Source organism: Oncorhynchus gorbuscha, unplaced genomic scaffold (assembly GCF_021184085.1).
Source record: "Oncorhynchus gorbuscha isolate QuinsamMale2020 ecotype Even-year unplaced genomic scaffold, OgorEven_v1.0 Un_scaffold_1126, whole genome shotgun sequence".
Taxonomy (NCBI): domain Eukaryota; kingdom Metazoa; phylum Chordata; class Actinopteri; order Salmoniformes; family Salmonidae; genus Oncorhynchus; species Oncorhynchus gorbuscha.
This window is the reverse complement of record NW_025745998.1, coordinates 178,516-202,161: the sequence shown is the minus strand read 5'-3', so window position 1 is coordinate 202,161 and position 23,646 is coordinate 178,516. Positions and strand designations below refer to the sequence as shown.

General features: G+C 43.1%; 3 protein-coding genes across 4 annotated transcripts; 1 reads left to right on the top strand and 2 right to left on the bottom strand.

Annotated features, from left to right (window-relative positions):
- Positions 1 to 2,826: 2,826 nt before the first annotated feature.
- Positions 2,827 to 15,405, bottom strand: LOC124021479 (cerebellar degeneration-related protein 2-like). The gene is given in 10 exon segments (XM_046336683.1): positions 2,827 to 3,754; positions 3,962 to 4,060; positions 4,062 to 4,132; positions 4,170 to 4,228; positions 4,310 to 4,615; positions 7,375 to 7,427; positions 7,430 to 7,550; positions 7,717 to 7,865; positions 12,947 to 13,059; positions 15,159 to 15,405. Coding segments are annotated over 10 exon segments (1,290 nt in total). The 5' UTR covers positions 15,241 to 15,405; the 3' UTR covers positions 2,827 to 3,517.
- Positions 15,406 to 15,539: 134 nt separating this feature from the next.
- Positions 15,540 to 21,357, top strand: LOC124021475 (transmembrane protein 180-like). The gene is made up of 8 exons (XM_046336671.1): positions 15,540 to 16,076; positions 16,511 to 16,825; positions 16,958 to 17,254; positions 17,389 to 17,511; positions 17,717 to 17,871; positions 18,119 to 18,202; positions 18,683 to 18,826; positions 20,478 to 21,357. Exons 1-8 carry the CDS (start codon positions 15,846 to 15,848, stop codon positions 20,617 to 20,619), a joined length of 1,491 nt encoding a protein of 496 aa, XP_046192627.1. The 5' UTR covers positions 15,540 to 15,845; the 3' UTR covers positions 20,620 to 21,357.
- On the bottom strand, positions 20,931 to 23,565 carry LOC124021476 (immunoglobulin superfamily member 6-like). Of its 2 annotated transcripts, XM_046336673.1 has the most exons (6): positions 23,221 to 23,564; positions 22,727 to 23,068; positions 22,462 to 22,553; positions 22,255 to 22,305; positions 21,802 to 21,912; positions 20,931 to 21,560 (listed from the first exon to the last, which is right to left on the bottom strand). In XM_046336673.1, the coding sequence occupies exons 2-6, from the start codon at positions 23,061 to 23,063 to the stop codon at positions 21,510 to 21,512; spliced, it is 642 nt and encodes a 213-aa protein (XP_046192629.1). In that variant the 5' UTR covers positions 23,064 to 23,068; positions 23,221 to 23,564; the 3' UTR covers positions 20,931 to 21,509. The 2 variants fall into 2 exon arrangements, with proteins under 2 accessions (XP_046192629.1, XP_046192628.1); XM_046336672.1 differs by having other exon boundaries at positions 22,727 to 23,565.
- Between the last annotated feature and the right edge of the window lie 81 nt (positions 23,566 to 23,646).

The window sequence follows — 23,646 nt, the reverse complement described above, 5'->3', positions numbered from 1 at the left end:
GAGTACTGTAGGTCTACATGTGACGGTTGTCTATTTGTACCCTTTATGATGGATTCTCACCATTTTCTCACTATAGTTTGTCAGTTCAAATGACTATTGAGGGAGATTAACGTGCCCTATTTAATACTAGACATTTAAACATGGAAGGAAGGCTGACTGAGACAGCCCTCCAAGTAATTATGCAGTGACACAATGGTATAAATGTATGAAGCCGATTTTATCTAACCAACATATAACCCACGTTTGCGTGTTATGTTCTCTATGAGGCTCTTGTATGGGAAAGAATCATAACACCTCTGGCACAATTATTATTTTATTGGTTCACTGTAAGCATGTGTTAGTCATCATGGAGAACACTTGTAATGCTGATCTATGACATCTTACTATATAGGCTGCATCTATATATTAATTACAGTTGTATATTACTATGACATTGCCATTGGTAATAGTTCTCATTATATCAAAGTATAGAATTAATAAATAGTTCAGCCAAATAATATCATTTCAAGTTCTAATTTGATGTAAAACACAAAATGGAAGTCAAGTTTGAGTCTCGGTCCAGGATAAGTAACGTCATAATGGACCCTGGTCGTAGAGGGAGGAAGGGCAACTTGAAGTTCACCATTGTTGATGTACAGCTGCATTTTGAACCCAGAGACTTATGGGGTTTATTCAAAACAGAACAGTCTTGGAGGTGATGTGAATCTACACAACAGAACATAGAACACATTCTAACTGATCCCCTGGTCCATCTTCCTGTTCTGAATAAACTCCTGAAACAAAGTAGTAGGCTATAACAGGTCATTCCTCAGCTGACCATTTGGCTACTGATCATCTAATCCAGATGTGTATTAGATGAATATACCACAACTCCTGCTGCTTTTATGTATCTCCTTGTAAGGAATATAAATACTATTTTGACGTCTGCCCTGAGACACCAAGTGTCTGAAGTGTCTGTATGACCGACTCCACTGCGCCTACCCTCATTTGTTGTGGTCTATAGGCAGGATATTGCTGAGCAGTCTACCATACTTAGGGCTTTGAGATTAAGCACCTTTGGTTGAGGGATCATCACTGCAACCTTAATCATACATCTTATTTTTTATGTTGTGTTAATAACACTTCCGCTTACAAAACGTAAGTTTCACATATTCAATTAAGAACCACCTTATCGTAGTTTGAACCTCAGTGTCAGTCAAACTCAATGCCACTGAACTTATGAGTCAGCATTCGCTACAACAACAATCACATTATAGATCTGGAATACAGTGACAAATGACAAATATTAGCATAGAGAAATAAATACCATCTCATCGTCGAAATAATTGTCAAATAAATCAAATAAAAAATGTAAGTGTCCATCGGTCAGTGCAAAGCCGCGATGTGTCCTGTTGGCAGAGGTAGCTATAGGAACACACATTACACAAACGACCATGAAACAGTGAGAACAGACTGGGCCTTTTCCAGTGTTCACTTATGATTATCTAGTATTACAGGCCAATCTATCTATAAATCAATGTTGACTACTATAGGCCCAACCTCCATAAATACACTATGTGACCAAAAGTACATGAATACCTGCTCGTCGAACATCTCATTCCAAAATCATGGGCATTATATGGAGTTGGTCCTGCCTGCTATAACAGCCTCCACTTCTGTAAAGGCTTTCCACTAGACATTAGAACATTGCTGTGGGAACTTGTTTCTATTCAGCCACAAGAGCATTAGTGAGTCCAGCACTGATGTTGGGCTTAGCTGGTAGTCGGTAATTTAATTCATCCCAAAGGCATTCGATGGGGTTTAGTCAGGCTCGGGTGCAGGCCAGTCAAGTTCTTCCACACTAATCTCAACAAACCCTTTCTGTATGGACCTCACTTTGTGCACTGGGGCATTGTCATGTAGAAACAGGGAAAGGGCTCTTCTCAAACTATTTTCAAGATTTGATACACAGAATCATCTAAAAATACTGTATGCTGTAGCGTGTAATATTTCCCTTCACTGAAAACTGAAGGGTCTAGCCAAACCTTAAAAACAGCCCCAGACCATTGTTGCTCTTCCACCAAACTTTACAGTTGCCACTATGCATTGGGGCAGGTAGCGTTCTCCTGGCATCCGCCAAACCCAGACTCATCTGTCGGACTGCCAAATGGTGATTCATCACGCCAGAGAATGCATTTCCACTGCTCCAGAGTCCAATGGCGGCGAGCTTCACACCACTCCAGCCAACGATTGGCAATCTTACGCTCCCATCATGGAAACCCAGGCTCGGTCATGAAATTTCATGAAGCGCCTGACAAACAGTTCTTTGTGCTGACGTTGCTTCAGAGGCAGTTTGGAACTCGGTAGTGAGCATTCGGCGTTGCCGTCCTGTGAGCTTATGGCCTACCACTTCGCGGCTGAACAGTTGTTGCTCCTAGATGTTTTCACTTCACAATAACAGCACTTAGTTGACCGGGGCAGCTCTGCCCGGGCAGAAATTTGATGAACTGACCTTTTGGAAAGGTGGCATCCTATGACGGTGCCACTTTGAAAGTCACACAGCTCTTCAGTAAGGCCATTCTACTGCCAATGTGTGTCTATGGAGATTGCATGGCTGTGTGCTCGATTTTATACACCTGTCAGCAACAGGTGTGGCTGAAATACCAAATCCACTCATTTGAATGGGTGTCCACATACTTTTGTGTGGAGATATAGATATATATAGTGCATCTATAAAGTACTCCATCTAGTCCAGTACTCTTTAAGTTGGCATAATAAAAGGTACACAGATTTAGTTAAATCTATAATTTGGCAATATGTACAGTGTGCACAAAGGTATGGCTCCCCGACAGACTTAACACTAAGTGGATTGAACACAGACTGCTAGATAGTCTAAGCAAGTTCAAGATCTGTACAATGGGGGTTCTGTACGTGGTATCAGCATACAAACAAACACAGCGTAGGCATACTCATTAAGCTACAAGACCAAATCTATGGTACATACACATACCATTCTAAATTGCTATGATTACTTGAATTTAGTAGAAAACAAAAGAATAGAAAACCCCTGGTTGCAAATATTACTGCACCCATTGACTTCAAGTGAAGAGGTGGTGCCATCTAATCGAGCTAAATGAGGCATAAGAGCAGTCGGATGCTAAGAGGTGATAGCATCAGGACTCAAACAATCCATTTATCAACCTTTGACCTGGAAATGTTTGCGTCAAAAACAAACTTGTAGATAAGGATGGAAAGTAGTCAAAGGGATGGACGGTAGATAAGAAAAGTGCTTATGAAACTATCGGAGCGTGTCGAGGTGATAGCGTTGACAGGATTGAAGGAGACAACAGGGCACATGTTGTATAAGAGGTACAGGTGTTAGTGCACGTGCGCACACACACACAGAAAACACCCTTTGGAATGTGCTATTTGAGGCCCTCTCCTATAGCAACATCCTCTTCAACAGTCCATTCAAAGAACAAATACTGCCATCACTGTCCCCAGAGTCAATGACCCGGACTCTGCCACTTGTTCTCACTTAGGTCCTCTTGGTCTTCTGGATGCAGGTGAAGATCTCCTGGAAAAGGGCCTTGTACTCCGGCTGAGGCCCGTTGTCGTCGGGGACAGCTGGGAGCCCGATGGAGGTGGCCGAGCTTGAGAGGCGCCGTCGGGGGTAACCGACAGTGCTGTGGGAACTGTGGGGTGTCTGCACGGCCTTATGACTGATCCCGTCTGCCCCCAGCTGGCAGCGCCGCAGAAGCTCCTCGTATTTGACCTGCAGGAGGCAAACGTTCAGTCACTCACCGGCAACTTTCCACACTGTATAACAAACTCAAATTACTGCATAAAAATGTAATTTGCTTCACCTCCTAGACCTTTTGTTTGTCATTCTTATTCATAGAGCACATCATAAACAAATGGAAATAGTTTCACCCTCGGTCTTTGTGTTGATTATGCAATAATGAGAAATGAAAACCTTTACCTGCAGTGCACTATACTGGGCATCCACCTCATTGAGCAGGGAGATTCCTCTCTGCTTCACTGCCTCTGCTCTTCTGATACATGTACGCTCATGCCCCCCGCCGGATGTCGTCTGCTAGTGTCCCCTTCAGAACACTTTCGCTGTTGCACCTCTGCAGGCTGCGCCTCCCTGCTCCCCCACTTCCTCCTCCTTTTGTACCAGACTGGGCTTCTCCTCTGGGCGAAGAAGACAGTGTCGGGCAGCAGTAGCCGGTCAGGTCTCCTGACGCTGGTGGAGTAGAGTATTGTCTTTATTATGCCGAATATACAAACATGTACCAAGTATGAATAGAAAGTGTCATGATCGTACCTGTTGGCGTAGTCGACCTGCCACAGCTGCCGTAGCTCCTCCACCTCTGCCTCCAGCTCCCTCTGCCTAGCCCGGCAGCCCTCCAGCAGGGCCAGCCGCTGCTCCAGAGCCCCGTTCTCCCTGGCAGTCAGCTCAGTCTCCTGTTCCGCTGCTTCCCGCTTCCCCCGCTCAGAGGCCAGAACAGCCTGCAGGGTCTGGATGGAGCGCTGGAGCACAGAGTTCTCCTCATCGGGGTCGGGGTCCTGACAGGACTCCTTCCTTGCGGGCCAGGAATGCTCCACACGCAGGCTCTCATAGGCCATGTACCTGGGACAGGGAAAAGGACTAAGGTTCAACAAGATGGTGAAAGTGGTTATAGAGGCCTGTTTTTTATCATGTACAGTACCAGTCAAAAGTTTGGACACCTACTCATTCAAGGGTTTTTCTTTATGACTATTTTCTACATTGTAGAATAGTGAAGACATCAAATCTATGAAATAACACATCTGGAATCATGTATTAACCAACAAAAGTGTTCAAATATATATTATATTTGAGATTCTTCAAAGTAGCAACAGTTTGCCTTAACAGCTTTGTACACTCATTCTCTCAACCAGCTTCACGAGGCAGTCACCTGGAATGCATTTAAATGGTCAGGTGTACCTAGTTAAAAGTTCATATGTGGAATTTCTTTCTTTCTTAATTAATGTGTTTGAGCCAATCAGTTGTGTTGTGACAAGGTAGGGGTGGTATACAGAAGATAGCACTATTTGGTAGAAGACCAAGTCCATATTATGGAAAGAACAGCTCAAATAAGCAAAGAGAAACAACAGTCTATCATTATTTTAAGACATAAGTCAATGTGGAAGGTCAGTCAAAGTAGAAAATTAAGAACTTTCAAAGTTTCCTCAAATGCCGTCGCAAAAACCATCAAGGGCTATGATGAAACAAATCTCATGAGGACCGCCACAGGAAAGACCCAGAGCTACTTCTGCTGCAGAGGATAAGTTCATTAGAGTTACCAGCCTCAGAAATTTCAGCCCAAATAAATGCTTCAGAGTTCAAGTAACAGACATCTCAACATCAACTGTTCAGAGGAGACTGCGTGAATCAGGCCTTCATGGTCCAATTGCTGCTAGGAAACCACTACTAAAGGACACCACTAAGAAGAGACTTGCTTGGGCCAAGAAACACGAGCAATGGACATTGGTGGAAATGTGTCTTTAGGTCTGATGAGTACATATTTTAGATTTTTGGTTCCAACCGCCTTGTCTTTATGAGATGCAGAATGTAGGTTAACGGATGATCTCTGCATGTGTGGTTCCCACCGTGAAGCATGGAGGAAGAGGTGTGATGCTGCTTTGCTTGTGACACTGTCAGTGATTTATTTAGAATTCAAGGCACACTTAACTTAGGAACAGGAGTTAGAAGCTATATGCTCTGTGTTATGGTCCCAAGGACCCATTGATGTGGGGTTGATTAACCAGCATGACTACCACAGCATTCTGCAGTGATATGCCATCCCTTCTGGTTTGAGCCTAGTGGGACTATCATTTGTTTTTCAACAGGACAATGACCCAACACACCTCCAGGCTGTGTAAAGGCTATTTGACCAAGAAGGAGAGGGATGGAGTGCTGCATCAGTTAACCTGGCATCCACAATCACCCAACCTCAACCCAATTGAGATGGTTTGGGATGAGTTGGAACGCAGAGTGAAGGAAAAGCAGCCAACAAGTGCTCAGCATATGTGGAAACTTCATGACTGTTGGAAAAGCATTCCAGGTGAAGCTGGTTGAGAAACTACCAAGAGTGTGCAAAGCTGTCATCAAGGCAAAGGGTGGCTACTTTGAAGAATCTCAAATATATTTAGATTTGTTTAACACCTTTTTGATTACTACAGGATTCCCTGTGTTATTTCATAGTTTGGATGTTTTCACTACTATTCTACAATGCAGAACATAGTACAAATAAAGAAAAACCCTTGAATAGTAGGTGTCCAAACTTTTGACTGGTACTGTATGTGCTTTATCAGTAGTTTTGTATTGCATGCTAAAACAGGCTACTAAACTATGTAATAATAATAATAATAATAATAATAATAATATATGCCATTTAGCAGACACTTTTATCCAAAGCGACTTACAGTCATGTGTGCATACATTCTACGTATGGGTGGTCCCGGGGATTGAACCCACTACCCTGGCATTACAAGCGCCATGCTCTACCAAATGAGCTACAGAAGGACCACGGTGTATGTTAGTGTGTGTATACAAGCTAGACTTAACCTCTCCTGAAAGATTTATCTGCAGGGGATTATGTCCGAAAAGCCTTGGCCCAGATTAGTTGGTCTGGGTTACCTGGGGACGCCCAGTCAGCACACGGCTGAAAATGGCGGTAATACATAGTCATTAGACTATGGACCCATCTCAATAGTCAAGCGTCTCTCTGTCTCCTTTACTTAATATGTACTGAAAGGGAATACACAGTATGCAGATCACTAGAAGGGGCAGAGATGAGAAGAGGTTCTATGACTGCTGGTTTGACACCATTGATGATTGATAGTGCAGTTTCTATAAAAACTTTCAGAAAGACCTGTAACTTGGCCAGACACACAGTTCCTGGAATGATGTACTTTAACTTGGCCAGTGACAAACATTCAGGCTAGCTGAAGTAGAACATTCCTCTCAAGGCACATGCTTGTTACTGTACTTTAAAATAACATTTAAGTTAACTTCCTCTGTTTATTGTTTGTTATTGTGTTCCCTCTCTTAGCATGCACATAATCTCCAAATTGTTTAGTTACTATAATCAGAGTGCAGGAAATTAGTGTTCACGGTGACCATTCCCACTGCAGAATAAGGCCAGCTCATTTGGTTTCCATCTCCATCTACTCTCTTCTCAACCTAGTCTTGGTTTGCATGGTTGAGATGAGAATTAAATTGATCAACATTGATTTGAGCTGAATAAAGCTGAACACATCTGGTTCTGTGGCGGAATGGATGTTTTAGACTAACAATAACATTAGCGGTTTGTTGGCACCAGGTTCAATTGCACAGCTGCAGGACACATACATGCACACACTCACTTGTCTTTCTGCAGGTCATACAGCTCCTTGAGGCAGGACACACTCTGTGCTCGAGGTTGTGTCTCTGTTCGGCCAGTTCTCTCTTGCTCCGGTCAGACTGGACTGTCCTCAGCTCCTCCACCTGGGTCTGCAAGTCCTCCATGTGGGTCTCAAGACTGTTGATCGTTTCTGTCAGGCTGAGAGAGAGGACAAGCATAGAAGTGGTTAGAATTACTGAGCTTTGTGGAGAAAATTTAGCCAAAACCTTGCCTCTTAATAAATTTGGCATCTAAGTATTTATACTGGGGGTAAAAATGTTTACAGTTACTATTTTCAGAAAGGAATCAAAGTCCTGAGTCTCACCATTTGATCCTCTGCTGGGCGACGCGGTTGTCCAGAATCAGCCTGTGGTTGCCCTGCTCCAGGTCTCTGGCCGCCACATCTAGCTGCTCGTATACCTTAGCATGCTGGTCATTCATTTGCCTCAGCAAATCCACCTGCTTAGTCAGGTACTGGGAGGAGGTCAAAGGTAATTGCCATTGAAATAGGATGGATAGAACAGTTTTTGGGTCCACTAATAGGGTCCAGTGTTGTCAGGTGATAGAGTTTTTACTGTATGTAAGTATTGATCAATCATTTAATTATGGTTCCATTATGACTGCTACAGTATGCAAGTCCTCTCATTCCTGTAATTCAATTCTCAGAACAATGATGCATTTCGAAACATATCAGTGAAGAGGACCAGTAGCACCGAACACACTTTTGAACTGGCAAAACACTGTGGCTTTGTGACCAGAATACTTTATGCAAGCATGGAGCTGGGACATATACCACTTAGCATTATCAGGATGGGTCACTGCCACTTGTTGAAGGACTCCTAAGTGATCCCTGTGTGCCCTCGAATTTAGGCTTATCCATCACAACTAATTCAAATCATTAGATTTTGATATTAACTGACTGGCAGACGAGGCATAGGAGGATAAAGCCCTAACCCACATCACTCAGGGATCTCCTTCAGAGACACTTCAGTTGAAAAGTACATCAATGGAACTTTGAGCTGGTTCAATTACATGTGAAAGATTTATTTAATTACTTTTTTTTCACCTTTATTTAACCAGTTAGGCTAGTTGAGAACAAGTTCTCATTTACAACTGAGACCTGGCCAAGATAAAGCATAGCAGTGTGAACAGATAACAGATTTACGCATGGAGTAAACAGATTTACACATGGAGTAAACAATAAACAAGTCAATAACACAGTAGGAAAAAAAGAAAGAGTCTAAATACATTGTGTGCAAAAGGCATGAGGTAGGCGAATAATTACAAGATACTTTACTGATCTTGCAGTCAAAAATGTACAAAGATTTTAAAACAATAGCAGTGTCACAATACTGACAGATGAGTAACACAGTCACAGTAGTTGAATAGGTGACAATAGTACCTTGAACTTTACATATCTATCTAACCATTACCTGAAAATAAAAAGCCTATATTCCTCTGTTAAAGGAGCCAATCCTTTTTTCATTTTTCACCTAAAATGACATACCCAAATCTAACTGTCTGTAGCTCAGGACCTGAAGCAAGGATATGCATATTCTTGATACCATTTGAAAGGAAACACTTTAAAGTTTGTGGAAATGTGGAGAATAGAACACAATAGATCTGGTAAAAGATGATACAAATAAAAAAACATGCGGTCTGTTTTTGTTCCATCATCTTTGAAATGCAAGAATAAGGCAATTACATGACTTAGAACTCTAGGCGCAATTTAGATTTTGGTCACTAGATGGCAGCAGTATATGTGCAAAGTTTTAGACTGATCCAATGAAGCATTTGCATTAATGTTCAAAATGTTGCATCAAGTCTGCCCAAATGTGCCTAAAATCGGTTAATTTAAACGTTTAAGTTCATAACTGTGCACTCTCAAACAATAGCACAGTATTATTTCACTGTATTAGGTACTGTAAATTAGACAGTGCTGTTGGATTAACCATATAAGACATAGCTATGTCCTGGAAAATGTTCTTGTTACTTACAACGTCATGCTAATCACATTAGCGTACGTTAGCTCAACCGTCCAGCGGGGAGGGGGGCACCGATCCTGTAGAGGTTTTAACCCTCTAGTCTAAGACCTCTGTCTTGACGTTTAACCCCAGGATGTCCGACTATTACTGACTGTACCAACTGTCCCGTTCTATTTTAATTACTGGAGAGACCATCTAACTGACAGCAGGTCAACAAAGGACCTAAAAATTCTTTACAGTGCTTATTATGAGGCCAATGCCTTCAGTGCTTAGAATTGTAATCCCATGGATCTGACCATATCTATATGTGGTGTCTGTACCTGGTCTTAGGCTCCTCTTCGGCTATTCCATGGTAACAGAATGATGGTCTGTGCTGTTTGTGCCGTCATTCTGTTACCAAACGTTGCCTCTGCACTGTTCTTCAAGTAAACGTGTTTTTGTCATTTTCTGTGGAAATTTGTTAAAAAGTTGTCCTTGTACGTTTTTTATTTATTTTTTACTTTGCGATCATTGGTTTTTATTTTTCGTACATTTGAAAGTGGAAAATTGAGAGTCTCAGCATCATTCTGTTACTGTGGAATTGCCATTTTTGGTTAATGTTAAAATCCCCTGTGGTTGGTTGTGTGCTGAACGAACACGTTTGCACCTGAACACCCTTTGAATGCATCACCTGTTTGTGTGAACTTGTTGAGACTGCTCACCGAACACATACTGCTTGTTCCACCATGGTCGCCCAAAGCTAGCACCTGCGCAGTGCACATATTTGCTAATCTTTGTACAGATCTGTTGTTCATACTTATTTGTTTGGAAATTACTGTACAAATTAGACCTGTGCCGCGTGCCCGGCGCCTATAGCGCAAGTAGACCCTTGTGAACAAGCAAGGAGTTCATACTAAAGTAGTCACTAGTCAGGATGATGGAGGAAAGGCAGAAAGGTCTGATACGAAAATGTAATGTTGTTTGTACCACCACCCTAACTGAGAACATGCATGTGTGTGAGTACTCAGCAGGACACATCCCGTGAATATAGTGAGGGTACTATTAGGCAACCCCAAAATGTAGGTCGTTAAACACACCATCATATATCATGAGGTGCGAGGCAGGAAAGAGCATTTGCACACCAAGTTCTCTTAGGCTATGCTGTCTAAACACAGCCTTAGATACTCAGTGTTGAGAGGCAGGATAACATCAGTAGGAACTATGTGAAAGTTCACTACCTTGACTAAGCCTTTGGCTACTGAAGGAAGCATAAAGCCGTTGGCCACTGCTCTCCTTACAGAGAGGAGGTGTCCTAAAGGTGCCTTAAAGATAGTTAGACAAATACCTGTCCAAGCAATGCACCAATTAAGTCATGAGCTAATCCAGACAGGCTTTCACTTGATCCCATTTAACGAGAGGAAACTAACGAGCGGAAGAGCCTGACAAGAAAATAGATTTGGGGGAGAGATTTGTCAATGTGGACTTTCGGCTCCCATTGGTGGACTTGTTGGTCTGTGCGTAGGGTTGTTTCCTAATGACGTCATACAGTTGAGCTAAGCTTCTTATTGCTTTTGAACACAGAAGTCCTATTTTTGTTTACATACAGGACAGGTGCCGTTCCTTCGGAAAGTATTCAGACCCCTTGACTTTTTCCACATTTTGTTATGTTACAGCCTTATTCTAAAATGGATTAAATACAAAACAAAAAAATCCTCAGCAATCTACACAGAATACCCCATAATGACAAAGTGAAAACAGGTTTAGAAATTTTTGCAAATTGATTCAAATAAAAAACAGAAATACCTTATTTACATAAGTATTCAGACCCTTTGCTTACGAGACTCGAAATTGAGCTCATGTGCATCCTGTTTCCATTGATCATGCTTGAGATGTGTCTACAACTTGGAGTCCACCTGTGGTAAATTAAATTGGACATGATTTGGAAAGGCATACATCTGTATATATAAAAAGGCCCCACAGTTGACAGGGCATGTTCGAGGCACAGATCTGGGGAAGGGTACCAAAAACAATTCTGCAGCATTGAAGGTCCCCAAGAAAAGCGGCCTCCACCCTTAAATGGAAGAAGTTTGGAACCACCAAGACTCATCCTAGAGCTGGCCGCCCTGCCAAACTGAGCAATCGGGGGGGCCTTGGTCAGGGAGGCGACCAAGAACCCAATGGTCACTGACAGTAAAAGGCACATGACAGCTTGCTTGGAGTTTGCCAAAAGGCACCTAAAGGACTCAGGCCATGAGAAACAATATTCTCTGGTCTGATAAAACCAAGATTCAACTCTTTGACCTGAATGCCAAGCGTCACGTCTGGAGGAAAACTGGCACCATCCCTATGTGTTTTTTATCAGCAGAGACTGGGAGAATAGTCAGGATCAAGAGAAAGTACAGAGAGATCTTTGATGAAACCCTGCTCCAGAGTGCTCAGGACCTCAAACTGGGGCAAAGGTTCACCTTCCAACAGAACAATGACCCTATGCACACAGCCAAGGACAAGTCTTAAGTCTCCGAATGTCCTTGAGTGGCCCAGCCAGAACCCGGACTTGAATATCTCTGGAGTGACCTGAAGATAGCTGTGCAGCTGCGCTCCCAATCCAACCTGACAGAGATTGAGTGTAAGAATGGGATAAACACCCCAAATACAGGTGTGCCAAGCTTGTAGCATCATACCAAAGAAGACTCAAGGCTGTAATTGCTGCCAAAGGTGATTCAACAAAGTACTGTAATGAAACAGGCAGGGAGCTGGTCTCGAAACCTCAACCTTCTAGCCCGAAGTCCCACACGCTAGCGACTGTGCCGCAAAAGCATGCTTGTGCGGCAGAGTCGATATCTGCACTTATAAACCCAGTGTCGGTACACTACTCCCCCCTTTCAAAGAGCGTGTCCTCGCGCTAGCTTGCGACTCTACGTCTTACAGGATCGCGCTCACCGGCCAAGCACACGCACTGTCATGGATGCAAGGTCCGATCCCTTCTGACACCAATGTAATGAAACAGGCAGAGAGCAGGCCTCGAACCCTCGACCTTCTAGCCCGAAGTCCAGTGCGCTATTGACTGTGCCACAAAAGCATGGTCATGCGGAAGAGTCGGTATCAGTGATTATAAACCCAGGGTCGTTACACTACTGAGAGTCTGAATACTTATGTAAATGTGATTTTTTTAATGAATTAGCCAAAATTGAAAAAAAAAAATGTATTTGCTGTCATTATGGGGTATTGTGTAAAGATTGATGAGGGGAAAAAAACAATAATACATTTTAGAATAAGGCTGTAACCTAACAAAATGTGTAAAAAGTTGTGGGGTCTGAATACTTTCCGAAGGACAGGTTAGCTAAGACCAAGTCAGTTTGGTGAATGAATGTAGGGCTACTCCAGTGGTACAGTATCTGCAAAATGGTCATTTATTAACAAGCAATATTCCAGCAATAGTGACCTTCAGAGAAACGTTTAAAAAGTGATTCATTCATATTACACATCTTATGTTGCCGACTGATTCTACATCAGTGGGAAAAAATGTAACCTACAATGTAGTGTGTGTGTTTGCTCTCAGTGGCCTAGTATGATCATATTTAGACTAGCTACCTCAATCTCCTGCAGCTGCTCCTGGTTGGTGGAGAACATCTGCTGCAGCCCCTGCTCCAACTCATTGTTCCGGTCCAGCAGGGTCTTACCCAGCTGAGCCGCCAAATGGAGATCTGTAAATAGATACACGCAAACAAAACACATTCATTGTACATGTAACAGGGTTGGTTATGTTTCCAACTTGCCTCTAAAGAAAGGTACATTTAATGTTCAAGCATTCTTATTGGTTGGTTCAATTTCGGTGACAATAAGGCGTGTTATTGGCCCCGCTTTCAGAAAGGGGGAGTTCGGGTGAGATCCCCAGTATGAAAATGTGACGCAAGGGGTAGGTCACGTTCTGAATACTGTTTTCTATATTTTACAATGTGTTGCTGATTTATACATGTGTGGGTATATGGTACCTGTTCGGGATTGAGTGGCTTTCTGGGATGTGCTTTGGTATATGATTGCTGTATATAAATAAGTGTGTTAGCTAGCATGCACCGATGTAATGGTCACATACGCCCACTGCTAACAGATGTGTTCATGCTACAGATTTTACCATCGACAGTCATCAACATCATTAAGCCCTGCACAACTAACGTGCTGTTTCCTATTTAACAACAGATAATAAATAATGCTCAACTGGGACCACTGGCTGGGGTGATTTATTTGGACAAAACCGTACTCTCCTTGCGTTGTTTTAACACTGCTACATATACACACACTAAACATGGATCAGTTCACAGTATGTTAGGCTCCTTCAGTCCAATATTGGGCTAACATTACTCATTTTAGTCCAAGGTCCTTACATGTTCTGTTTAAAGGCGAATTGGCTCTGGAAGCCAAAACAGCCAAAAGCTCCATCTAAATCGATTCTCAATTGCAGTATGGTTCTAGAAACATAAATCCCTTTACTTTCATATCACATTATTTCCAAATGCAAAATACACACTTACTTCACACAGATGTAAGCGGTTTTAACACAGTTGCAGCCGACAGTATTTTTCAGTGACAACACGTTTGTGGCGTCTGACTTGCATTTACACACGTGTTCGGAGACGCGGATAGCTAATTTCTGTAAACAAGCACTATAACATGGAAATATGGCTGTGTGAGAACCCTAACAAAATAAAGGTGTATCAATTTAACCTTTTGTTTTGTATAACGAGAACGTCTAGCTACCCAAAAGGTTGCGAGTTCGAATCTCATTGCGGATAACTAGTATTTTAGCAACTTTTTCAACTACTTACTACTTTAAGCTCCTTTGCATGTTAGCTAACCCTTAACACCTTTAGCCAACCCTTCCTTTAAACTAACCCCTAACCTAGCTAACGTTAGCATCCTAGCCACCTAGCTAGAATTCGTAACATATTATATTGTAAAGTCATAACATATTGTACACTTTGTAAATTCATAACATTACAAATTATAATTCAGAACATATCATACAAAATGGGTGATGAACATCCACAAATTAATACATAATATACGAAACGGAGTGTATTGATTTACATACAGAATAATACAAAATGCTCTGAGACCAGGTTGCAGCCAGCCACGTAATGTAATGAGTGTCATGATCAACAACATACAGGTAGGTGCACAATAATCATGCAGTACACATATACATGCAAATAGTGCCCAAACAAACTGCAAAAACTGTAGCCTACACACACAAAACATGGGAAATGACAGCTTCAGGATATCCTGGCAACAAGAAGGCTCTCAGTAATTCTCTATATAGACCCCACTATTACTGACTGTGTGAGTGTCACGAGTGTTACCATTTACAACAAGATAATGTGTTCGATACAAATCACTAATTTTGTTGAGACTTTCATTTTTTTAAAGTGTTTTTAAAATGGAATAGATGTGGGTCTATGAAAATGGTCAATTTGTAAGTCGCTCTGGATAAGAGCGTCTGCTAAATGACTTAAATGTAAATGTAAATGTATCCTTTGAGACTTGCGGTTGCAATGTTGGCAATTGCATGTCTACCACTGAAAATGTAATCAGCCTACGTGCAATAACCGTGAGGCTATTCACTGATTTTGTCTAGGACAATTTAAAATAACATTGTAATTATTTTCCAATCTGTAACCTCAGATGACTGTAGAATTGTGGAGTCGTATTGCAATAGGAGGCTGGTGATTGTTCCCTCTCAGTTGCGGCTGTTTAGGACGCAACCAAGCTATCCCTCCCTTCAACGCCCGCAACACAAGTCTCTTACCGTGCTCAAGGTCCTGTTTGCCATACCATGGCTCCTCATCCTTGAGCTCAAACTCTTCCTCCACTATCATATCGGTCAGCATTTCCACTGACAATTGTATTCCAATAGAGTGCACGCTCCACCCGGCAGAATCCTAAAACACCGGTGTGATAAACAGCCTGGAGTGACCAGACAATATCCTCTGGTGTCGTAGTCCGGTGTCTCTCTGCAGCAACGTGGCAATCTGCGCAGCCGGAGAACGAACTCAGCCCCTAAGTAAAAAGCAACACTACTTTTTAATGACAGTTCATTGACCAATAATTAGAAAGTAGGTGGGACCAGAGCACCTTTTTGTCCAATGTTTGTTTGTTATGGTTCGGTGACATGGATTATTGCCCCGCCTATTTCCGCATTTACAGAAACGGGTTTGATAGCTGCAAGCGAGGAGAGGAGCATAATGTTATTATTTTATATTAACACATAGTTGTGATTGTGTATTCATCAGTGAGGTTATCTTAATTAGTATTTGCAAAGTCTGTTTGCTGACCAAGCTGAAATAGTAGAAATTCTGCGCTCGACTGCAGCACTTTTGCCATGGAATATGAATAGCTATGAACTCCGTTTCTATAAACTCACCTTTCACTCAAGTGACACTCGACTCATTTTGCAAGTCTGTGGTAATTAGATCAAAGTGAGTAGCCTGGGGAAATGAAACCACCACCAGGCATGACCGTGGAGAAACCAGCCGCAGGTGTTCGCACCTTCGGCGGCCTGAACATCCTAGGGCACCTGGCGAGTCTGGGGGCTCACCCCGCCGCCGTGGCTTACTCCATGACCACCCTGGGAGCAGGCATGATGAACAGCATATTCAGCTTCTACTATGTCAAGCTGTTCCTCAACAAGTACAAGATATCAGAAGGAGCTTTCCATCAGTCACAAGTGAGTACTGTACTACAGTAACAGATACTGTACACGTTATGAGAGGCAGGTAGCCCAGTGGTTAGAGTGTTGGGCCAGTAACCGAACCACATTATTATTTGTTAAACAGCAACTGTAGCCTTCGGGCCATATGACTATGGTGCACTTGTGTAATAATAGGCCAACATTGTGCACTGCCCAGTAATAGTATGTCAATTAAAAATGGGAATAACTGGCTTGATAGTCAATGCTCAATGGTAGTGAGGAATGTATGTACAATGGTATTATTGGTCATGCAGCTTTCTCACACTTCATTAAGTGGAAGGAACAACACATGACAGCATATACAGTCCTTTGACATGTGTAATTTGGGCAATTGTGCAATATTTGCAACTTTGAGATACACATTTCTATGCTAACAATACAATAATTATGTCATCCCTTCATCCTGACAGGTGGTGTACATGGTGTGGAATGCAGTGAACGACCCTCTGTTCGGCTACCTGCAGGATAACTCCCGCGTACCGTGCTGCTCTCAACGTCGTCTCTCCATCCTGTATGGTGCTCCCTTCTACGCAATCGCCTTTCTGCTCGCCTGGTTTCCATGGCGAGAGTACGCCCCCGGCGACTGGATGAGCGGCGTCCACCTGATGGTGGCGTTGTGTGCGTTCGACGGGATGCTGACGTTTGTGTTGCTGGCGCAGTGCGCCCTCTTTGCAGAGATTTCAGGCCACCACCAGAGCAGGCTGAGACTCATCAAATACAACCAGGTAGGAAAGGGAGGTGTTTTGTGTAGTGTTTTTTTACATGTTTCATTTTAGCCTGTATATGGTATTTATTTTGTTGTCTGAAGTCAGTAAAGTGTTCTCACGTTAGTCTCCTCTTCCCCCTCCTCTCCCCAGGTGGCATCACTTATAGGTTCTTCCAGTGTTCTATTCTGCGGCCTCCTCTCCCAGAACATGGATGACTTCCCATCCTTCCAGTGCTTCACTGTCCTGGTGGCCGTTCTGGCTTGTGGCTGCATGATCTACACAGGCCTACACAGCGAGAGCCGCTTTGACACCAAAGGGTCAGCACCGAGGTCAAACTACCAAGGTTCTGGCCAATCAACTCTTTCCTTCTCCTTGGTGATCTCTATGACCTTGCAGATCCTGACCAATAGGGACTTCCAGCTCTTTGTGCTCATGAACTTTTTTCAGGTCAGAGAAAAAGACTTGGGTACAGCCACTGAATGGGGGCACAGAATGTGGTTTGTTCTGTTAATGGGGACATGTGAGTGTGTACCACAGCTGACCATTACATTTATATTTCCTATCCTTTGCACTTTTTCCAGGTCTTCATGGTGGCATTCTGTAATAACTTCACTATGATCTTCGCCGAGCATCTGATACCCCCCAATGTGCTTCCGTCACTGGCCAAGAGCTTCATGTATGGAGCAGGCTTCATCTGTCCTCAGGTAACATACCACAGCTCAAAACACTTTGTACTGAGTGGAGGGAGTCACTGACCTCACTCAGCATCACCAATGTATTACATTGAGTGCGTTGCCAAGTGCTGAACCACACACTAGACCACCTATTTTATAGCATTGCCTCATTGATTTATTCCAAGTGTTACATACTGTATGTTATTGTCATCTCTCTGTGGTGCGTCTCTCTCAGTTGGTTGTGCTGAGCAGTCAGAGCCTGCTCCACAGCCTAGGCTACTACAAGATCATCCTGCTCACCTTCTACGTGGAGGCTGGCATGGCTGCCGTCATGCTGGTGCTGGGGCCACATCACTACTACATCCTGGCATTCTTCCTGACCGCTAACATGTAAGAAGTTATGTTATGGTATTGTCATTGTAATGTTATTATATCATCTATTTATATGTTATTGTAGCCACTGGCATTAATGACAGTACATTTCCACATATATCAATGTCAGTTATGTAATTCAGTAACATGATTTGCTCCATGAGTTGGATATACAACAGTGCCATTTTACAACTGTTTGCTTTATCATACAAACACTATTTAATTGTAAAATAAATAAATCTATATTCTCTTTGTCGCCATTAAGGGTCCTTGTCCAGGCAGCCTTCAGTCTGTTTAACCTGCCTCTGGCTGACATTATCGACTCAGACCTTCAGAGACACAAGCGCAGGTAAACCCAGGTCTGCTGTGTGACAGCACAGTTATTATAGTGCCACATCAGCACACAGTGACCTCCACCCGCCCAGCCATCCATTACAGATAGACAGAAATAGAACACTACTCTCTCAGGTGTGTTCTGTAGGCTAACACTGAGCTTCATTGGCAGTGCTACAGTACCTAACAGCCTCCCTTGGAAGGGCACCTACCTAACATTACAAAAGTAACAGAGGCTGTATGTTCTTACAAAAAGGTTACAATCAATGTGCATCTCTGTAAGTCACGTACAGTACACGGACAGGAATGTAAACACAGTGACGGAGATAAACACTAGCAAGGGTAGAGCTAAAAGCGCTTTGAGCCCTTGATGGAAAATATAAATCCAGTCATTCCAATCCATGATTATTATTGTCATTGTTATATCCTTATGACATCAAAGTAAGTGGATCAAGTTTTAAAGCCTTGTTGTGTCCTTTCCCTCTGTCCTCTACAGCTCCCCCCTCTCCTCCATGGTGTTTGGGACCAATGCTCTGTTCACTAAACCAGCCCAGTCTCTGGCTCCTATGCTGGTGGTCTCCCTCCTAAACCAGTTTGGCTATGAGAACCTGAAGGACGCTGGGAGGGATGCAAACCCCAGGTAAGGGCTGCTGGGAGGGATGCAAACCCCAGGTAAGGGCTGCTGGGAGGGATGCAAACCCCAGGTAAGGGCTGCTGGGAGGGATGCAAACCCCAGGTAAGGGCTGCTGGGAGGGATGCAAACCCCAGGTAAGGGCTGCTGGGAGGGATGCAAACCCCAGGTAAGGGCTGCTGGGAGGGATGCAAACCCCAGGTAAGGGCTGCTGGGAGGGATGCAAACCCCAGGTAAGGGCTGCTGGGAGGGATGCAAACCCCAGGGGCTGCTGGGAGGGATGCAAACCCCTGGTAAGGGCTGCTGGGAGGGATGCAAACCCCAGGTAAGGGCTGCTGGGATGGATGCAAACCCCTGGTAAGGGCTGCTGGGAGGGATGCAAACCCCAGGTAAGGGCTGCTGGGATGGATGCAAACCCCAGGTAAGGGCTGCTGGGAGGGATGCAAACCCCAGGTAAGGGCTGCTGGGAGGGATGCAAACCCCAGGTAAGGGCTGCTGGGATGGATGCAAACCCCAGGTAAGGGCTGCTGGGAGGGATGCAAACCCCAGGTAAGGACTGCTGGGAGGGATGCAAACCCCTGGTAAGGGCTGCTGGGAGGGATGCAAACCCCTGGTAAGGGCTGCTGGGAGGGATGCAAACCCCAGGTAAGGGCTGCTGGGAGGGATGCAAACCCCAGGTAAGGGCTGCTGGGAGGGATGCAAACCCCAGGTAAGGGCTGCTGGGAGGGATGCAAACCCCAGGTAAGGGCTGCTGGGAGGGATGCAAACCCCAGGTAAGGGCTGCTGGGAGGGATGCAAACCCCAGGTAAGGGCTGCTGGGAGGAATGCAAACCCCTGGTAAGGGCTGCTGGGAGAGATGCAAACCCCAGGTAAGGGCTGCTGGGAGGGATGCAAACCCCAGGTAAGGGCTGCGTCTCAATAGTCTTAAATGTCCACTTATTATCTCCTTTTTGCTAATTGTATTATTGTGGTGAGTACTGAACAGGTGAAAGTGAATTCCCTGTAGTCATCCATTTTGCTTGTATCTGATCTGTCTTCAGATAAGTGAGGCGAGGAAGGCACTTTAGACTATCAAGGACGACCATTTAAGATCCTTTTCTGTGTTTTGCATTATTAGCTTGAATCCATGTTTGCTCTGCCAGCATGCAAATTAACTTTAGCCTGACCAAACCAGTCTTACTGTTACGGCCTGGTGTATTTTGGAGCTGTAGGAGTGGGAATGATCTAGGATTGGTTCACTGCCAGCGAGTCACCGGCTGAATTAAAGCAGCATTTGATTCATTTCAGGTGCCGATATCACACATTGTTATCCATAAATGTAATGTTTGACAACTTGCTGTGGTTAAAGCTTGAACTCCTAATGTTACGCTTACTGAGATGACTGCTTACACCGCCTAGTGGTGAAATAGCTGCATTGACATGTTACATTAATTGTGTCAGTGAACCCATGGAAAGCAACTGCATTTATTCTACGACATGGTAGTTAATTAAACGTTACTTTAATGTATCTCTATCATAGCATTATTAGATGTAATTTTTATGAATTGTCTTGATACACAGACACACTGGTTGAATACATGACTACACATTTCCAGTAGCTCCTCTATATCTTGTAACAGGTCCTGTACTGTCTGAATAATGTCCTACTCCTCCCCTGCAGTGACTTGGAGGCCCTCCACACCACCATGTTCTACCTGGTGTGTGTGGTGCCCATGTGTATCGCCGCCCTGCAAGTCTTCGCCTGGAAGCCCTTCTCAATACGCAACAGTCACACCGTGGACACCATGTATATCGACGGCTGAGTCACTCAATTTATGCTGTTTATGAGTCACTGTCTATGCTGTCTTTTAAGACTTGATAGGTTGCTGCAGCACTCCTAAAGGGAACATGGGGGTGTAATGGCCGGAGGGTACTGCAGAAGAAAACACTCCATCTGTATGTGTTTGTTATGTTTGTCGGTGAACTTGTCTGGTGGTGATGAAGGGAATGGTACTGACCTTAACTCTGGTAGCAGGAGCACAGTGCCTGAGTCTGCTATTACTCTATGCAATAATATTATGTTAGTTACTGTGGAAACTGTATGACTTAACCAAGTTTGAGGGATATTGTAGCATCAGATTACTTTCACATAGTTTATTAGTTTTCAGACTTTGTTCTCCAAACAAATTGAATGTAAAAACAGATATTTTCTTTGACATTGTGTATACTACATACTGTTATCATGGGACCTGAACCATTGTGATATTGTGCCTTTGTCTAAATAGTTAATACCAAACAAATATGCTATTACTTTTCATTCAAATGATTTGCATTCATTTGTTGTGGAATGTTTCCTACGTGTCCTTTTACACTGATCCCATTTAAAAACAATACGCCTTCATTCAAATAACTTGCACGTGTTATTTACGTTGACTTTTCAAAATGAAACATGGACAAAACCAATTGGATATTCAAATAGGTGAACTTCAGATTCAGTAGAGGGACTTCTGTTTTTCTTTCTAATTAATTTGAAGTTTATCAATAAATCGAGATTGTTTTTGTCTGGTTACTCTCTTTGGTTAAGCTAAGGGTCAGTTTTAGATTTCGGTTAGTCGTTTTGCAGGTCAGCAGTGTCCTTCGTTTATAGTCTCCCGCCTGAAGATCAGTCTGTGTAGGGAAGTAGCTGTCATTAATGATTCTCCTTTTTGTTGAGTCACTGGTTTTGGTAAATGTCCTCTGGATGGTTGGAGTGGGGGCTTTCAACCTGCAAGACGATTCAGTTGAGTTTATCAGCTGTAGAGTCAACATGGTGTAGATTAGATGTGTTGATAAGAGAAGAGTTTGCTTAAGACAAAGGTGTGATTATTTAGTCAATTGAAAACAGGTTGTTATAACTGAGTCATAACATAAACATAACATCAAATCGAAGCACTTTCCTAGCCTCTCATACTTATTAGGAAAGCCAATAAGCCATATTAGGAAAATGCAATGTGACCATCTCGTACCTTGTTTTGAGCAGGGCCACTGTGGTTGGGGTTTTTCTTGTTACTTCGTAAGTTCCTCTTACCGTACAGCTCTTGCACAACAGCACCAAACTGTACTCGAACTTTATTCTTCTGTAAGAGAATGAACAGCAAACAAATTGGTTACATCACAGTGGCAAATAACAACTAAAAAGTGTTGTATTTCCTTGTCTTTCTGCAATGTAAAGATACATTAGTCTCAACATTGTGAGACTGAGGATTTTACTAGGAATTTACGGAAGAGGAATACCCCTTCTTACAAAACAATGATAGCAAGGGCTTGGAAATAGAGCTGTTCCTTGTTTAAGACATTGGGCTTTCCACAACATGGTGAAACTAAATATTGAGAACACATTGCACATTGTGGTGGTATCAAGTATTCTTTAAGACATAATGAACAACTTCAGTGAGGCAGTACAAAAGAGAAGACTGCACCTGGATGTCACTCTTCTGTGTGCCTCTGCAAACGGCAATGTCTTTCCCAGTCTAGTGTAGAATGAGCAGGTTAGAATCCAATGTAGACTAGATGATTATGATGGTTGCATGATTGGTCAATATATTTTGTGCTCTGTTACATCTCAAACAACAACCAATTCATAATGATCATTATATGCATGTATCTAGAGTAATACAATAGCTTACCTTCTTACGAATGATCAGAATCAGTATTGCCAGACTGTACAAGGCTAACAGGACAAACAGCAAAACTTGCCAGGCCATCTGCACGCCCCTCTCTGAAAGCACACAGGAGAACTGGCACTTGGTTTTCATATGGTTGTAAAGGCAAAACTTGAGTAGAACTGAAAAGTCCCCCTTGCTACCCCAAACACTCTTACCCATAGAGATATATTAAATGATGAGTAATCATTTCAAATGACACATGTTCTATTTCATTCTATGCTCTTACCTCTCACCACCAGCGTGGTGCCCTGCCCTATCTCCTGTGCCCCGCTGCATACCACGTCTCTAAACAAGGCAGCACAGTGGTACACCCCGCTGTCATTGGCCTGGAGTGAGTTGATATTTAGGCTGTTTTTCTCCAGGCTGTATTTGTGTTGCTGGGTTATCAGATCGACCGAGTGATGAGCGTCCTGCTTGAAGACGAACCAGAGGAAATCAATGTTCCTATTGGTATCATATACGATGTTACAGGGGAGAGAGGCTGACTGACCCCCTATCCGCCAAATGATATCGTCTGGCTGGTGTAACGATAACCCTGGAAGGCAGTTTTCCTTGTTCTCCATGATGACTGGAGTAAAACGAGATACAGGTATAATCATAAAGTTGTACTCTCAATCGTTATAAGTGAACCTAATATGGAATCAAACCGTTTTAATCTGATATTTAATCACATTTAATTTAGCTGATATGATACATTTAATTTAGCTGATGTGTCCTTACCGGCTGTCGAGATTAATTAGCGCGATAGAGGAGAACACTGACAAATCCGTTCTGATGAAAACATAATGTTGACACAATATGTGTGTGTGCGCGCTGTGATCTCATGACTAAGTGTGCAATAGACAGAACAGGAAGATGGATGTTTTCACTTCTCTCAGTTTTCCATCCTGTTTACCAAGTATCTCATCATTATGTGTTTGGTGTTGTAATCCCAAACAAATTATCTCACAGTTGTCAGTCAAAACTGTCTTCTCGTAGTAATGTTGCAGCATCAGCGATATGTGAGAATCAATCTGTTCGCTGTTCAAATTCAAGGCCCTGGCATGACAGTCACATTGCGTTTATTCAACTAGAAATTCTTACCAATGGATGCTGGTGGGCGTGTTTAGCACAGGTGTCACTCAAATCGCCGTATCCAATCCGAAC

Bases quoted from the DNA above. Each gene is read 5' to 3' on its own strand.
- LOC124021475 (XM_046336671.1), top strand. From the start codon at position 15,846: ATGAAACCACCACCAGGCATGACCGTGGAGAAACCAGCCGCAGGTGTT. The intron at 17,512-17,716 runs GTAACATACCAC...CGTCTCTCTCAG, and splicing joins CAGGCTTCATCTGTCCTCAG to TTGGTTGTGCTGAGCAGTCA. The intron at 18,203-18,682 runs GTAAACCCAGGT...TGTCCTCTACAG, and splicing joins CTTCAGAGACACAAGCGCAG to CTCCCCCCTCTCCTCCATGG.
- LOC124021476 (XM_046336672.1), bottom strand. From the start codon at position 23,099: ATGATTATACCTGTATCTCGTTTTACTCCAGTCATCATGGAGAACAAG. The intron at 21,913-22,254 runs GTGCAGTCTTCT...ATTCTCTTACAG, and splicing joins CACAGAAGAGTGACATCCAG to AAGAATAAAGTTCGAGTACA. The intron at 21,561-21,801 runs GTACGAGATGGT...ATCGTCTTGCAG, and splicing joins GTGGCCCTGCTCAAAACAAG to GTTGAAAGCCCCCACTCCAA.